We start from the raw sequence: 17,666 nt of genomic DNA, 5'->3' as shown, positions 1-17,666 counted from the left end.
TAACTTGTTGTTGTTTTAATTGGATTTCAAGCGTCTTTTTTTAAAACACCCTCCTCAAAACTGTTTTAGATTTACAAGATACTTCCTTTGGAATTGACAGACTGCTTGAAAATAAATGGAAAGTTCCACTGGAAGACACATCCACTTAAAAAGAAACATCAACATCAACAACAACAACAACAAAAAAACCCTATAGTTCCCTAATGGGTTTGGAAACCAAGCTACACCACTTGGCAATGCTTAGCTGGAAATGATCTGAAATTACATTTTCAGGAACTAATATTGTGAAAGGGTGTATATATATATAGATTGCATCTTTCAGTCACAAAGCAAGCTCAAGTACATCATTGGTATCTTAACATGGAAACTTTTTGAAAGACAAGTATTATCTTAATGGCAGTTTATTGGTTTCTGTGCAAAACTGTTTAAAATGGGCTCAACCAAAACACGTTGTCCTTTCAAAATGGCACAGCTGCAAATAAACAACTTGTAGGTGGTTGGACAGCAGTCGTTCGAATAGCACCCTATCCCTTTAAGTCAGTCAGACTCTAGGGTGAGACAAAAAGTGAATGACTAAATGTGACCATAAAGCACAAAGGAAAAGTCCTCTCTGCAGCCCTTTTGAAGGGTCGCTCTGATAACATGGTTTTCATTCTGTTGAAGACTAAGGAAGCAGCAAATGCCTGAAATGAACCTGAAACCTACACCTACACTCAGACAATAAAAGCATTCATTGTGCCCGACTTGCACTAAAGCATGACTGAACATGAGCTTGTGTTACAGAGCATCATGGGTAACAAGCACAAAGCGGCTAATATTCACTGTAAAATCCATATTTTTTTTAACCAACTGTTTTTACAGCAAAGATAAGTACAAATACAAAGTATGTTGTCTGTGGACTGAGCCAAAGACTCAGCTGGTATAATCACAACTTGCTGAAAGTTTGGTCGTCAGTGATAAACAAATTTATATTGCCAACAACAAAGATGACATGTGAACGTTCATCTGGAGGATGTTAAAACCAGAACGTGGAAAAACTAGAACAATTGCCCTGAGATGGGGAGATGTTAGCAACCAAACATGCAAACAGTGAGCAGGAAGTGAAAAGAAAAACCAAAACGTTAAATGTAACCTCAGTGCACCTGGAGACAGCTCAGCTAGTGCCAAAGTGTCAAAGCGAATTAATGTCATTACCCACAGTTTGAGTATTTTAAGCTCGCCATGACACCACAGCTTCTTCCAGGCTGGACCCGCCTTGTTTTTGTAAATTTACTCTCTAACTTAAGAGAGTACAGTAGCCTGAAAACTGGTTTCTTTCTACTCACCAATACCAGCATGTTCTTCACTCTGGAGAACCTCAACGCACACTAACAACTGCATGATGGTGATGAGATTTAGCGAGCTGTCAGTGTCTTCTGTATCCAGAACTGATAGTTCCAAAGTTAAGCGATAGGATTAGAAGAAACGTGTTTGTGAACCCTTTGATTATTAATAAATGTAGTCTGATCTTTATCCAAGACACATTAATAGATATGTTTGGGGTTTTTTTTTTTTTTTTTTACCACGCTGAATAATTACTCAGTCTGGGTTTGAAAGTGCATATGAATGAATCATCTAAGGGCTTGTTACAGTTAAGGAGATGAAATTGGAAGCGTTGCTTATTATTGACTCTTGGTGATTTTCTCACCAAAAAATTAATTGGTTGGAACCTTGCCTCAAGCACAACTTTCACAGGACCTCAGAAGAACCATTTTAGAGGTTCATAAAGCTGAGAAAAGACTACAAAAGCAATTCTAGAGACCAGTCCAGGATGTTCATCAGTCTGCATTAAGATACAATGTGGTGTTACAAGGTGTTACTGCTCTCCCTGGGAACTGACATCTTGCAAAGATTATACCAACAGAAAGACCCGTAGTCCTGAAAAAGGTGATGAAGCAGCCAAAGTGACAGGAGAACACTGCAATAACAAAAATTACCAAATAATAATGGTGGTAATAGAATGACATTGAGAAGAAAACATAAACCAAAACGGTGCTGCCTAAGATTGTCAAAGGCTAACTGGATGGTCTGCAAAACATCAGGTATTCTGTGAACAGATGTACGTTATACTTACTTGGAAGCACGGCAGAGGAACCATCAGGGTTTGAGCTTCTTTGCTTTCCTGATGCATGAATGCACTGAAACTGGGGGAACAATGAATGGTGACTATAAGGGCAGCAATACCTGATATAAAACCCTCGGAGCACACAAATGAATGGACAGCAGAATGGTTGCAAAAGAAGAAATTCATGTTTTGGAATGAACAAACCAGAGTCCTAACCTCAACCCAATTTGTAATGTAGTGCGATCAGAAGAGGGCTTGTGAATCAGGTCATAAACTGAAACTGATGCATTTTTAGGAGGAAATGTGCAAGTTATAAACGGTTGCAGGAAACATCCCCTGTTCTCGCTGTACATTTTTTTCCAACCTGGGCTGTTAATATTCAGTGTGTGTGCCTAATAAAGATTTGAACAAACATTTGAGTGTTAGTTCAGTCAGACAGTGTTTTCTTAAGTGCGACTTCACAAAGATTAAAACAACGACCTGCTCTAACTCCTGAAGCTGTGGATATCCTTTTACCTTCAGCAGACACTTAACAGTGAGTCATTATTTAATGGAAAGTCAAGTCCTGAGAATTCAAAACTTTTTCCACTTCCCCAAACTGACCATTTGATCCTACCTAGCCCTCAGCAGCTGTGTTCTAGGGGAAGCAGGTGTTCGCCGTGTAGGCTTGTGTTATCAGGGCAACGGTCAAGTCAAATAAAAGGAGGTGTGGCAGCTTACCCTTAAGCTTTACGCCGACTACTGCTTTTATAAGTCTTCCAGAAATAATACATGATGCTCAACATTGGCAGTTGTAAGCATCTTTGAGGAAGAGGGTTTCGGTTAGGCTGTGGTGAAGCATCTCACGCATCATCAACTATAAATACTACTGATCAAAAGCTGTATAAGAGGCCCCCCTGAGGTTTTAGTGGAAGTAAAATGTGCTAAAGCTGCTGTGTGGCCGTGTAATCGAATCGATGACTGATTTAAGCAAAACATCCATCAACTGAAATTCTAATGATCCTTCGAGCATATAAAAATGAAAAAGAACAGATTCCTGTTTTTAAATAGGGAGTAAAGAATCTGTGTTTGACGAGATAGAGGAAGTTGGCAAAGCGATGAGCTGTTCTCTGACTCTTTGTGACAATACATTTGAAATGGACTTTGTACTGACGCTTGTTTCCCTAAATCCTTTGAGTACATCTGTAAGTTTTGCAGTGACGCTCTTTTCGATGACTGCTTAATACCGAATATTGACGTATCTGTTGATGTACACCTTATCTAGAGTCACACTCTGTCAGTTGTATGTTTTACAGTGAAAACAAACAAACGCAACAACAGATATTGAGGTAAAATTTTCCTACATGTAAATCAGGCTTTGCAGGTGTGTAAATATGTCATTTTCAATGCAAATCATTTTGGATTTGAAGAGCTACTATGGGCATTTCACAGCAATTAAAATAAAACAAAAGTCAAACTTGCCTCTGAACTCAAAAGGATTTTTACCAATAACCTGTCTTTTTTTACATTTCGCCTTTTCCAGTTTGACATTTCTGAAAACACATGACACAAACACTCTCTTAGCACGTTTGCTAAGAGAGTCGTTTTTTGAACACTAAGTGGAAAGAAACCAGTGTCTAGTTTTTTTTCCAGCTTCTGTTTGCTTTAAAAGTGTTGCGACACTGTTGAACTGCCCCGTTAACAGTAAAAGGAAGTGACTGAGAACTCAAAGTACAATCGAGAGGATCTTAGTAACCTGCAATAACAAGTCTCAAACTCAGTTTTAGTAAATGTTTTATTTTTTTCCTTTTTGATTAACAAATTTCCTCTGAATATTTGATGAATTCTTGATGTCCCCCCTTCCCCCCCCTAAAAAATCTTAATACATCTGTGGTCAGTGCTGTCACTCATGTTCTGCTCCCTATCTTGACACTGATCTGAAACACTTTGAGCCTTGTTTCCTCGGTAGACAGTTTCTTGGTCCCTTATCTTGGCACAGATAACACTTAAAACGGACAGCTTGACACTTGCTGCTCATTCTATAGACACACAGTCACATCCTGATCATAACACAAGACAGAGACGGTTAAAAAAAAAAAAAAAAAGCCTTAACCAAAAACCAAAGCTGAAAAAGTTTTCAAAGCAACAAGACAGAAAACTCTACATCAACATGTAGCTGCTGTAAACACATATGCAAATAGCACGCTGCTTTTTTTTTTTTTGTAAACTAATTACACATTTTAAGGGCTACAGTTGGATTAACATTTGGACGGTGATGATTGGGGAAGCCTTTTCAGTGCAGATGGATTAAAAAAAAAAAGCTGGCAAATGTGACTAAACAGGACACACGTCAAATACATGTAAGAGGAACCCTCTAAATATCTACACTCCAGTTTCCTTCCTCTTCACTGATCCCTGTAACTTCTGGTCCAGTCTGGTTTTGGAGAGCGTCTGGGGCCTCAGTTTGGGGCCAGAGACAGGAGGACAGTTCTCATTTTCCTCTTCTTCACAGACTGTGGCTGAGGAAACAGAGGAGTGGCTTTTGGCTGGGATGTTTTGCCCCCGCTGAACTCTAGCTGGAGCCCCCTGCTGTTGGGACATGGCGGTGCGGAGGCAGTTGAGCCACTGCTGCTTGTGGTAGACGTCACTCACATGCAGCGTGTGGGACTGGCCATGAGAAGGATCCAGAGAGCTCACGCGGAAAACATTCTTAGCTAGAGAGGAAGAGAATAAAAGCGGCAGTCAGAAAAATAATGCTGATGCTTTGAAGCTACAGGATTCTGGAAAATCCTTTTTAATGACACTTAAAAAAAGAAAAGAATTCTTCGCCAGTCCATTCAGCATTATAAACACCAGTCCTATAAGAATCCATAATCTCCCACTCCACCCAACCTCCTCTGCATGTTTCTTCTAAAGCGTGTGTCAACACAATGGTACAGACAACTTGTGAGCAAATACAAAAAGGGCTGCCAATCGTGGCAAGCCAAGTGTGAATTAAAACATGACTCAGCAGGTTCACTCTGGTGTGCAGTGTACTTTAACCCTGTAAAGCCCAAACTATTAAATATTACCAGAGAATTCTAGTGTTTATTGAACCTACGGACCAGTTAATTTATTTTTTAAATAAATATTAATTAACATTACTAATAATTATGAAAAAGAATATCAATTAAAAATAAGGAACACCCATCAATGGATGTTTTCGGAGTGGGTTTAACATATCAGTCCAAAATTTACCATCAAAAACTGGTAAAATGGGTAAAAGCGTGACATAAGGATGAACGTGTAGTTTGTCATATCAGGTTAGTGTGACTGTGTATTTCTCTCGGCTTCACCATTTTAGCGAAAAGCATACTTTGGAAGTGGACCACTACTAAGTCCCCCCTCCTTCTAGCAGGAAAATATGACTGAGGTTTGTGAATGCAAGTTGGCGAGGGAGGAAGGAAGACCCAGCTACTTACTGGATTCATGCATCCATGCATACTGAATATTTGTGGAGTTACAACTAAGACATTTTCAGTTATAAAAGTATTATTTTTACTATAAAAGATGCATTTCTAATAATTTAGTCTACAAAAAGTTAAAGCACAGAAAAAGAAAGTGCCCAAAGTGACATCTTATAATTGTTTTGTCTGATTGATGGTCTAAAACCCCCAAACTCTGCAAGTTTACACTGATATGAACTCCCGTCTATTATTGAAGCCATCAGAAGTCAACCCACCTTTCTCTCCATTGGTGAAAGCCCCTCTGAAGGACCCGCCCATGCGGATCTCTCCATCCTGCAGGTCCTCCAGGGTCAAATCCCGAACAGGAATGGGCTGTCGATACACCTGGAAGCAGCTCCTCTCGTTGCGCGTCACCGGCCGAGTCAGAACGAGCAGCTCAGAGAAGAGGAACACGTGCAGCCTCTGAGGCGGCACAGTAACAGAGCGTGAAACTTCAAAACGACACAAACGGCGTGCAGATACTGTAACAACGAGAAGAAGCATCCATTCTTACCGAGCCGCTCTTGTTCCTCAGCTCGCCGTGACACAGAAGTGTCTTACAGTTATCTATGAGGGGGTCCCGCTGCTTATCGTCCAGAAACTCCAGTTTGTCAATGTAATACTGGCACTCAGACTCCCCCTTTCTCACGTTGATATCGGACAGGATCTCCTGGATTATAGTGATCTGGATAATAAAAAGTTATCATAAAATGAAGGATTTTATTTGCAAATTGCCAGGTTTGATGGAAAGTTATGTGGCACGCAGGTAACGTACTGCTGTCTCCAGACTGGTCACGTCTGGGTGATCGGGAGGAGTGTGTCTGAGGATCTCTCGCAGCAGCAGCGGGTATTTCACCAGACGTGAACGAGGGATGTCAAGGAAGCTCCAGAGGTCCAACTTCCTGCTGAAGGGTGACTCCAAACAGCGCTGCAGGAAATCCTGCACCCGCCTGTCCTGCTTCTTCTGGTCCAGCAGGGCTTTGGCGGCAAGCTGGTTGCTGCAGTAGTTTTTGTAGGCGTTCAGACCGGGCAGCTGAGAGAAAAACAGTCGGAGGCAAAACATTTACACGGTGCACTTTTCATGTCTTTAAAAAAAGAAAAGAAAAAGAAAGAAAATATCCAAAGGCTGCTTGTCGGATTAGTTTCAGGTTTTTAAAAAGGATTTTCAGTTTCCTCAAAAGCATCTTAAATATGAATATTAGCTGATGGCAGGCTGTGAAGTTTCAGTCAGCATCATCAGTTCTGAAGTAAACGCGATCTCTACTGCCACCCTGAGTAGCTATGAAGATTATTGTTCAACAAAAGCTAAAATTAGAGTGAGAGAATAAATTAAATAAGAATCTGCACCCAATTTACTCATGCGACATTAAAAATGACAAATTATTGTCATGTACAGCCAACAACTATTAAAAAAATGATATAATAAGTACCAATTCTAGCAAATAATATTTTAACTTTAGTGAGTTTAGCAAGAATTTTTTATAATATAATATTTGTATTAAAATATCCTAACTTGGCAAAGCCTGTACAGAATAAACATCCACTAAATACACTCACTGCTGTATTAATGACGTACAAATTATGGGATCGGACCCCCTTTTGTAGCACAGATTTAATAAGATGCTGGAAACACTTATGATAACAATCATACAGTTGCTGCAGATTTGTTGGCTACACATCCACAACAATAATCTCCTGTTCAAACACATCCAATCTGAGCCGATCTGAGCTTTGTGGTGTGACTTGACATGTTATCCTGCTGGAACCGGTCATCAGAAGATGGGTTTATGGTCATAAAAGGATAGCCATGGTCAGCAACAATACTCAAGTAGGCTGTGGTGTTTAAACAATGTTCAGTTGATACTAAGGCAACCAAAGTGTGCCACAAAAATATTCCAACACCACTAGCTTAAACCGGTGATACAAGGCAGGATGGATCCATGCTTTTATATTGAAATTGAGACTCGTCAGACCGGTCAATATTTTTCCAATCTTCTGTTGTCTAATTTTGGTAAGCCATGTGAACTGTGGGATCAGTTGTCTGCTCTTAGCCGACAGGACTGGCACCTAGTGTGGTCTTCTGCTGTTGTAGACCATCTGCTTCAAGATTTTACTGTAGCTACAATGAAGCTAAGTTACTTTTGCCTTCCTATAAGCTCAAAGCAGTCTGGCCCTCTCCTCTGACCTCAGAACTTCTCCAGAGTGGTCACACCTGGGTGATCAAGGGAGTGTTTCTGAAAATCGTCTTGACCATGTCTACTTGGCTAAATGCACTGAGTTGATACCAAGTGAGTGGCCGATTAAATATCTGTGTTATCAAGCAGCTGAACAGATGTACCTGACACTGCAACAGGTGAGTGTATATTCTCAGGATAACGTTACTGTATTCATACCCAGTCTATCACTATCTGCCCGATCTGTGCTACTGTTCCATCAGGGCCAGTTCCCTCCGTCAGCTTTATCAATAACTCTGCAGAATATTAAAAAAAAGAGAGAGACATTTGTTAGCGAAAAACAAACAGCTTCCAGTTTTATATCCAAGTTAGTGAGAGCTCACCTTCGTGTAGAGGGATATATGCATCCAAGTCGCCAAAGATGTGAGCCAGCTCCTCCTCCGTCATGATGGAAAGCTTTAGCATCGGATCGTGATACGCCTAAACGCAAAAGCAGCAGTTTGAGTAATAAGGAAGCTGAAATTAAACGAGGACAAATGTTGGATTCCTCTATTTTTACTCAAATATTCTACTAACCTTTCGGGCAAGTTGAAGATCTTCGATGAGGTCCTGCTCTCCCCTGTACAGTTCATAAATTGCCTGAGAATAAAACAAAAGCCGGAGGGTTTACTTTCTCAGCTCTCAGCACATTTAAGATGCTGCTCCTGACTTAAGGCTGAGCTGCACGACCTCTTGTCTCTTGATCTCTTTTGTTGAGAACGTGCTCTTCTGATGGACGTCCAGCGTCTCCGACCACAGCGTGCTGTTTCTCCGTTTCGTGGGAGTCGGCCCTGAAGCTTTGCTGCCAGCTTTGAGGGACATCCCTGGTGACTTGGTATCACGTGATGACATTGACTACGAAACACAAAGACTGTTGTTATTGAATTTTGTATAGTGTAAGTGTTGTTTTTAAGTGTCACAGCACAGCGCTCACCTGGACGGTCTGACCAAAGCGCCGCACTGCTCCATTCTTCGAAGGCGATATCAAGTTGACGAGGGATGAAACTTTGGCAAGTGATCTGACACGCTTGTTACTGGGCTCCTAAAAAACCCCAAAACAATTATAATTAACTAAAACTGTAGGATTTATTTATAATTGAAGCTATTGGCATTTTTAAATAGCCTCACACACAATTTACTCACATTCCTTTCATCTATTTTCTTAAATGCTTAGTCTATTTAGCAACATGGGATACTGAAGCGTATGCCGGCTGTCATCTGACAAGAGGCAGGGTACACCATGGACATCATAGATTGAAGTTATATGGTCAAATCTAACAGTTCCCAGAGCAGTAAAACACCTGGATGAAATGAAACTGATCTCCTCTCTTAACAGTTTCAGTTTAGTCTCTGGACTGTTTACTGTGCAGATGTATTTGTGTTACATTTAGATCTACAGTCTGACTATGTGATCTCCAGTGAAACACACACTGCGAAGTTATATCCATGAACAAAGTGTTTGCTTGGTTAGATTTCTTCTTGTACTTCATACGGTTCTCCTACACATTTGAGGGAGAATTTCAGCTTTCTCAGATCTTCCTTTCAAATATCCGAGTAGAGGAACTTTGCTCTTGCTTCTACAGCACAGAAACATTTGCTGCTGTATCATGAACGTGATGATGATAATATGGAGCACATGTGTTTTTTATTAACCACTTGGTGGTTTGATCTATTTTTCCTCTTAGCTTCTGGGACAGCTCTTTATCACGTTTGTTACTTGTCTAAAATAAGACGGAGAAGATTTATATCTCAAGAAAACTCTAGCTAGACTGTATTTTGAAACATTTTAATAACCTTACATACTAGTATTAAAAACAACAATAAAAGCAAGGCTAACAATAGTAATAAGGGTTTTAAAAATAACAACACGATTGCTTACCAAAAACGGGCATGACTGATTGACTTTATTGTTGCTTAATTATATCACAAAATTCAAACAAGTGTCTCATAAAACCTACCTAAAGGGGTTGACTGTTCTTTAACACACGTACTTTTTAATGTTATCTGATCAAATGTAATATTAGTTGCTGATGTTGTATAGAGAGTGTAAATGCTACTCTGATGTGCTGAACTGAACCCTGAATTTATGACAATCACAGCACTAAGAGACGCACTGCTTGTATACTCTTTCATAGTTATTTCCTCAGTCGGTCTGAGGCATAGCAGGATTATCCTCAGCCTGCATGATTCAGGCTGTCTGTGATGACAACCTGAGTCATGCAGAAGGATTAAAGTTTACTGTAGGGATGCATTCAAGTGGGCTGTACAGAAAGGAGGCTTTCTAACTCTCACCTTGAGGTCAAAGCTGGACAGGCTGACGGTATCATCCTCCTTCTCTTTGCGCTTTCTTTTCTGCAGCAACAAAACATAAGACAGTGTTTACTTTTAAAAGCCCGATGAGTGTTTAAACAACAGATCAGAAGCAGCATCTCTTATATGAACATAACAACAACAGTCCAAAAAGTTATCCTGCTACCCATGACCAGATGCAGTACATATACGGGGGTTTCCTGGCTCAGACTGGGACTTTGAGGGGAGACTACCCATGGCAGTGTTCTCTGTCGACACACAATGAGTCCATGTTGTGTTATTATTTGGCTGAAAATTATGCATTTCCCCATTGTTTGTGACAGGTGTAAAAATAAGCCGCAGCACAACTTTATTAAAAATTGAACTAACCGTTTAAAGGCTCAAACCTTTTGGAGAACTACTAGAACTGATTTCACATTCTTGAATGTCAAAAACACAGTTTGGCTTTTTTCCACCAGTGTATATTGGTACAGAATGTCCCCCTTCTCCCTCTGGATGTAACACTCCCTTTTATCTCCTAGAGCATTTACTTCTGAGCATTCAAACCGCGGACAGTACAAAAGTTTAACCCTTTCAGAATCAAAACACTGCAGGGTGGTTGGCTGATCTGGTGTCTGTGTAAAATGTGCAGGTGTGGACAAAGCCAGGGGGGCTGACGCACACTGTGTGCTTGATTTTTTTCTTCTTAAAATGTTATTACTGTGATGCTTGTGATTTTTAATGCTGGATAAAATCACCAAAAACCTCTCTGGGAAAGTTTTTGGAAAACCATGATATACAAGCCATATAAGAAATGGATCAAGAGAGTTGTTCAGTTTACAAAGAGATAATTGTGTGAGGGCCTGATCACTGTAATAAAACATGATGCTGTTGCATATTTAACATGAACTCACTAGGCTGAAATCCCACGGAGTCCCAGGAGTGAGGAAGGTGAAGGAGCTGCCTCTCTGCAGTGGTGGTCTGTGGGAAATTAAACAAATCATGTTTGGCCTTGCACAATGAAAACACATTTATAGCATGGTCGTTACACAATGGCAGCTTTTCATTTTCTGGTATCTTATCAACATGGTCAGCAACAATATGCAAGGCTTACAGTATTACATGGAAGCATTTTTGTGACCCTGTACGTTGCAGTTATTTTTCAAATATGTGCTCTGGGATGACTGAAGCACATTGAAGCCATTTAAGGAGCTGTGGGGTTCTGTTGTGCTACTTGTCAATTATGGTGACAAAACAATGAAACTACACAGTTTCTGTCAGGGTCGAGGCCAAGGGGCAGCTGCACCCACTACTGCAAAACCCCACTAACAGTGCTCATGACTCCGAGGCATGAGTACAACCAGTACTGTAAAAGTTGCATTTTGTTGAGAGTCATGGGATCTGATTTACTGATGTCACGTTAACCATTGTTAACAGTCACCACTTTCTGGGAAAACTCAGTTGGAGCCAATCACATTTTTTGTAATCCATATCTGATATTATACTGTTTGCATTTTTTTGAAAGTCTGCAAGTACAAATACAGTTACAGTGCATGGGCATCAAATTAAAGCCACAGTACACTAATCAAAATGAAGCATTACAAAGCAGGGTGATCAAATAACAACAGTGTTTTATAACATAAACATCTATATAGTGTTTATAATGCACATATAATATTATGTTTTTTAAGTTAAGCTCAGTTTAATATTTAGAATGTAATGCTATGACCAAAAAGATGTAATCTCATGAACTCATGTGGGCTAACCTTAACCCACATGTATGTTGTTGGTGGGTGTATATGCAGTTGTTTTGGGTCACTTCTGATTAGCGAACATGACTCTCACATAAGGAAAAAGGTCAAGAATTTGGAGATTCACAGAAAAGTGCATGTTGCAAGCCTGGATGAGATTTGCTGTATAAAGCGTAGAAAGACTAACTGCAGCTTTTCCCGTCTACCAAATGCACAAATTGCAATTTCAACTTGAAAAAATTATTCAACCCTAAATGATATAACAAATATTTTTCTTTTTGCAAACTTTTGCACAGGTCTCATTACAATGTCTCTCCACCTTTTGTATTTTGACAGTAATTCATTTGCAATAAAAGAAACGAACACCCAGTAAACAAAGTTCTTTTTTCCCTCCCCACAACCAATAAAGATGTATTTTACAGAGGATAACATTATTACAGCCCTAATATGAAGATGATGTCTACTGCACAGGAAACTGTACAAATTCTAAATCACACACATATGCATGTAAAAATTAAATTAATTCTCTCTTTATTAAAACAAGATAAGCAGACATATGGGTATTTTCAGTCGATTGGTTGGCTTCCGAGGTGCACTTGAAAGCACCTTTTGCCAGTTACAATACCAGCCCTGCCCGTCACAGTTGGCCGACCGGGTAATGGATAAAATGTTTGCTATAGTCGGACTATATTGCAAAAGGCCTGTCGAATAAATAATTATGCTATCACCTTTTCGCAGCTACGTGCTTCTTGGAGCTGTTTCTTCGTAAGGTTTGAGGCGAGGGCTCCGCAGCGCTGATTATACTGGTCGTAGACGTCCTCGATGACACCCTGCGAAGTTTGTGTCTTTTGTTTTCCGTCGCGCTTCCGCTAAATTCTTCGTTTTCGTCCATTTCCCGTGGCTGTACGTTGTGAGATGAGTTATACCCGAAATTGTTTATGACTAAGCGAAGAAGATAGAAAAACCAAACGTAATAAAACTGGCCCTATACGTATAAAGAAAACAGAAGATCGATGACAACAGAACACATAGCACGGCGGAAGTTTGAATATGGCGGATTCTTGGAAATGGACCAATCAGGATACGTCTCGGAGCTCCGCTGCTAGACTAGGTGGGAGGGGCCAGTCTGAGCTCGTCCGAATACGTTTCATAATGAAAGATATTGAAAACCAGCCTATCAGAGTTAGCGGGGTGCACAAAACCTGCTGTATGAATTGACTGGGGACAAGACAATACTGATCCATACTAATCCATCAATACTGATTTATGCTTATTTAGTTTGTTTGACTGTCCACTCTGTGCAAGGCAGAAAGCCTACTCACGCAGTCCAAAGACGATTAGCTGGTTATTCCAAATTGGCCAAAGGTGAATGCTTGTCTGACTCTCTGTGTTAGCTCTGTGATGGACCAGCAAAGTGTCTGGGGTGTGGTCAGCTCAGATAACCTCCATTGACCCTACAACCTTGTATGGCGTCATTTTTGACAAACTTTACACTATCAGAAATGACACTTAGGGAAAATTGAAAACTTGCCACTGAAAACATTACCAACATTAAGTATTCTCAGAACAGTTTCAGAATGAAAGCAGAGATGTAGATTTTTATCGTCTTCAGGCAGAACAAATTTGACTGTTAAGTAGAGTTAATCATATCAACATATATTATTACACAGGACTCTCTTTTCCTAATCCACGTTTATGGTGTCAGGATGTCTGTGTGCAAATAAAATCAGTAGAACTGACTGAATTTTCAACCACCTTTGAAAATAAATTGAGTTTTGGACACCTGGAAATGGCCCTCGACCCCCGAGTGTAAATATCTTTAGTACAGTGAAAAACAGGAACTTTTCTGTCCTTTCAGTTTTTATCTATTGCTTAACTTCTTTAGTGTAGTATGAATGGCAGCATGTTTTTTTTCTTTTAAGTCACGGGTCTTTTGGACTTGTAGATTGCTGATTTTAATTTACTTTTCAAAAGATGAGCGACCACATTCACTTTGATTCAGATTAGCGTTTTGACTCAAACTGGCACATATGCATGAATCAGGTGACCATTGTTCTGATCATACTGACACAAGTGATGTGACTCAGCCACATGACTAGAAAAAGAGCATCTTAACCGAAGGATGATCTCTGTTCTTTTTTATAGTTCAAGATAAAAACATTAGCTGTGAAGGGAGAATTAAACCATTTGGCGCAATCAAATTTCTGCACTGTTACTAACAAAAGGGTAGCGACTAAAGTTATTTTCATTATTCATTGACCTAGCAGGTATGCTTCAGATATGATCTTCTCACAAAATAAAGTCCCACAAAAATAGATTTTATTTGCACAGATATACTTTATTTGGATCCAAATAAGTTTACAAAAGACTAGTTTTGTTTCATTTTACACTCAAATAAAAGTTTTTAAACTTGAAATACTATTCAGTGATGCTGGTCTCACCTACAAGACAATGCTTTGATGCTATTACTGTAATACAATAAACAGCAGAAAAGTTGGGACATCATGAGAGATGATGAATTTGATTTAAACTATGAAAACTCATCTAGCAGCATAAAAAAACATTTTTTATTCAGAATAGTCCAATTGAGGAGGAACCGAGGTTGAAGAAGTCACTTGGATGAGTGACAAAATGTTTCTCCCATTGAAAACGCTACATCCAGATGAACAGAATCAACTTTTTGGGATTTAGTTACCTGGATGATTGAGCATGCATCAAGACATAACTGGACCCAGTTTGCACTTTTGTTTAAAGGGAGTTACACACCACTGTGTAAGAAATCTTCAGTTTTTGTTCCAATTTTCATACATAAAAACTCTTGTACTTATTCCAAAAATTGTCACAGCTGCGATGGCAGACCGTGGATTTGCTGGAAAGTAGGCCCCCAAACGCAGGACTCTGAAGATGATGTACACTGAGTTTTATTTACAGTGAGACGATGAACACAACAAAGTATACTTCCAGGCACAGTGCAGAATGTCCAAAAGGTGAAAAGGCAACTCCAAAACTCTTCTTCCCACACCGTGACCTCACTCCCGTGAGAAAACGTGCTCTGCTTCCGGCTCCTGGCAAGACACAAACAGATACACACATTGAAAGGGCAATCCACTGAAGCGAGGCCTTTCATGCACATTAGTCTACGGTTGTACTAACGAGTTTGACTCTGGCATAATCCCTCACCGATCAGAGCTCAGCAAGACTCTTAAATAGTGTGCTCCAAATGCGGCCCTCAGCTGCAGCTAGTGACGGCTGACGAGCGGCAGGAGTGGCAGATTCCAGTTCGGGAACACTTCCGGCGACCCAAAACATCCATGAGCTCACATAACCACAGGCAGGGAGATGGAAGAAAAGGGAGAGAACACAACCAACATTATATACAGAAGACAATACAATCCTGGGACAAAGGACGTGTGAGGATCGCCAGCCCGAGAAAAACAAAAAATACGCACACGAGCCCTGAGTCACCAGACCCAGATTGTGAAAAAATAGTAAATCAAGCAAAATTAGTGTCTGAAACACAACATTTCTAATATGATTAGATCAAATTTGCACTGTGCTGAAAAGAGAGTGACACATCCAGTTGTATAAAACCTTTTTCTATAGACATTAGCACACACACCAATAGGTTTTCATCCTCTTGAAGCCAAAAAGTCATTGCTCAGGACCCCAAACTTTCTAAATGTAATGCTTCCTTTGGGTGAGAACAATGTTTTTCAGCTTCTGAAATGCAATTGCAGAAAACCTGAGCTATGCTATTTTCATCTGGAATGGCTTATTCTTTGTAGAAAGGTTTTTCTACTCATATATTATCCATCTGACCTGATAAACTTGGATAAAGAATCACAATCTAAGATTACAATATACAGGAGTGATTGTTAGTAAAAGTGGGTTTCTGCATACCTGTGTAGATATTTCCTTACACATCAGAAGTAATTTACAATGAATGATTTGATCAAAACTATCTGTGAAAAAATGATACTGATAAAGTTCAACAATAAAAGCAAATTTGACATTAACATCAAGAAGTTTTCTGACTGACCCCAAACTTTTGAGCAGTAGTGTGTATTGTATGCATGTATGTAACTGTGTCTGATCAGGATTTTGTCAGCAGTTTATAACAAAGACTGAATTTTCAAAGCATATTTGTTAACAAATATTGAGTTGAGGTATTCCAATGCTAAAGGTAAACTCTCCCTAACAAGTCCACTTTATTGTGTGTTGATGAATTTTCTCTTATTAGTGGCTCATGGTTGCTTAAAGCCTATGTCTGCACTTGACCACAGAGGCAGAGCATCATTCATCCTGCCAGCTGCCTATCCTGGTAGCATTTCCAGGATGACCGACTCCACTTTCTCTGCAGCAAGACAGCTCATAACTTTTTAACAGTCTCTCCCTGTCCTGATACTCTGATACCATCTGCTGTCATCAAAAACCATACAGCTCAAAAGTTTGAGGTCAATCAGAAATGTCTTGTTTTCTAAATACAGTCAAATTTGGTTTGATGTTTAGTCACTCCTAATTATGTCAAGAAATATAAATGTTTAACAGTAACATTGATCATAAATCATGAATGAGTTTGAATGGAATATCTACACAGGTGTCCCGAGGCCCATTTTCAGCAGTAATAGCTCCTGTGTTACAGCGGTACATTATCTTATCTAATGTCAGTTTTTCATGTGTACAGCCCAACTTCTCAGTCAAAAAACCTTTTTACAAAGACATTAGCACAGATTAAAATGACTATAGTGATGAAAGAAAGAATCAGTTTTGCATCAGTGGCGTCTGAATCATCAGATTTTCTCTTCCTAATCTAACTGGACCCATCTGGATGTAGCGTTTGCAATGGGAGAAACGTTTCGTCACTCATCCAAGTGACTTCTTCAGTCACTCAGGCCGAAGAAGTCACTCGGATGACACTGAAAACGCTACGTCCAGATAAACTCTGTGTATATAGTGTATTATCTTACTTACTTTATATTTGTTTGTATTTTATTTGTATGTTTTTGTATTTTCCTTCTGCTATCTGTACCTGAGCTGAGGTAACACAAAAATTTACACGCTGTGGGATCAATAAAGTCTTATCTTATCTTATCTTATCTTATCAGGACCCCAATCTTTCTAAATTTAAGGCTTCTTCTGATGAGAACAATGTTTTTCAGTTTCTGAAATGCAATTGCAGAAAACCTGAGCTATGCTATTTTCATCTGGAATGGCTACAAGGGCCTGGCAACCTGTTGATTAATTTTCAATAGCACAGCTGTGTCTTCCATTTATTAAAGCTGACGTATAAATTGACGAACACATTACAGCATTAACAGTCCCATTAGTACTGAAGGAAGCTGAGGAGTTACTAAACATATAACACACTAAGTATTTGAGAAGAAACAAGAAACCTCTCTTCAAATTTCGGTAGTATTGGCCAAAAGTATTGTGCTGAGTAAGAAACAATCACTTTTGTCAACATTAGTATCGGGATCATCCTATTTTAAGGGCGTTAAAATAACTAAATGAATTCTTCTTTTTATCAGCACAATAGTTTTGTCTTGCCAATGCACTTACTGAAAAGATGTTTCTAATGACAGATTAGCCTTTTTCACAGCAGTGTGTTATGTCTTTCTGTACTCACGGTTTTTAAGCTGCCCCTCGTACTCTTACTTGATACACAGTTAGCTCTGCTCCATCTTTCTGCTGTCTTCTCTCTCCTCATCATGCACCTCCACACGTCCTGTCTTCTGATGCAGTGCCACCAGCTGCCTTTCTTCTGCTTCAAGTTGTATTAGCAAAAATCACAAAGGTCAGATAAATCAGGAAACTGTAAACAAAAGCCTAACACACTTTTTCACAT

The 17,666-nt window shown here is 39.6% G+C and overlaps 1 protein-coding gene across 1 annotated transcript; it reads right to left on the bottom strand.

Moving 5' to 3' along the window:
• Positions 1–3,860: 3,860 nt before the first annotated feature.
• LOC100701906 (neuroepithelial cell-transforming gene 1 protein) lies at positions 3,861–12,893 on the bottom strand. The gene is made up of 12 exons (XM_003443889.5): positions 12,550–12,893; positions 10,985–11,051; positions 10,074–10,133; positions 8,716–8,823; positions 8,472–8,636; positions 8,319–8,381; positions 8,126–8,222; positions 7,962–8,038; positions 6,344–6,601; positions 6,083–6,253; positions 5,805–5,991; positions 3,861–4,797 (listed from the first exon to the last, which is right to left on the bottom strand). Exons 1-12 carry the CDS (start codon positions 12,711–12,713, stop codon positions 4,466–4,468), a joined length of 1,749 nt encoding a protein of 582 aa, XP_003443937.1. The 5' UTR covers positions 12,714–12,893; the 3' UTR covers positions 3,861–4,465.
• Between the last annotated feature and the right edge of the window lie 4,773 nt (positions 12,894–17,666).

Source organism: Oreochromis niloticus, linkage group LG7 (genome assembly GCF_001858045.2).
Source record: "Oreochromis niloticus isolate F11D_XX linkage group LG7, O_niloticus_UMD_NMBU, whole genome shotgun sequence".
Classification (NCBI taxonomy): Eukaryota; Metazoa; Chordata; class Actinopteri; order Cichliformes; family Cichlidae; genus Oreochromis; species Oreochromis niloticus.
This window is presented reverse-complemented; position numbering and strand designations above follow the sequence as displayed.

Excerpts from the sequence above, each read along its gene's own strand:
- LOC100701906 (XM_003443889.5), bottom strand. The coding sequence starts at position 12,713 with ATGGACGAAAACGAAGAATTTAGCGGAAGCGCGACGGAAAACAAAAGA. Across the intron at positions 8,223-8,318 it reads ATCTTCAACTTGCCCGAAAG|GCGTATCACGATCCGATGCT; the intron begins GTTAGTAGAATA and ends TTTTGCGTTTAG. Across the intron at positions 6,602-7,961 it reads GGCAGATAGTGATAGACTGG|CTGCCCGGTCTGAACGCCTA; the intron begins GTATGAATACAG and ends TTTTTCTCTCAG.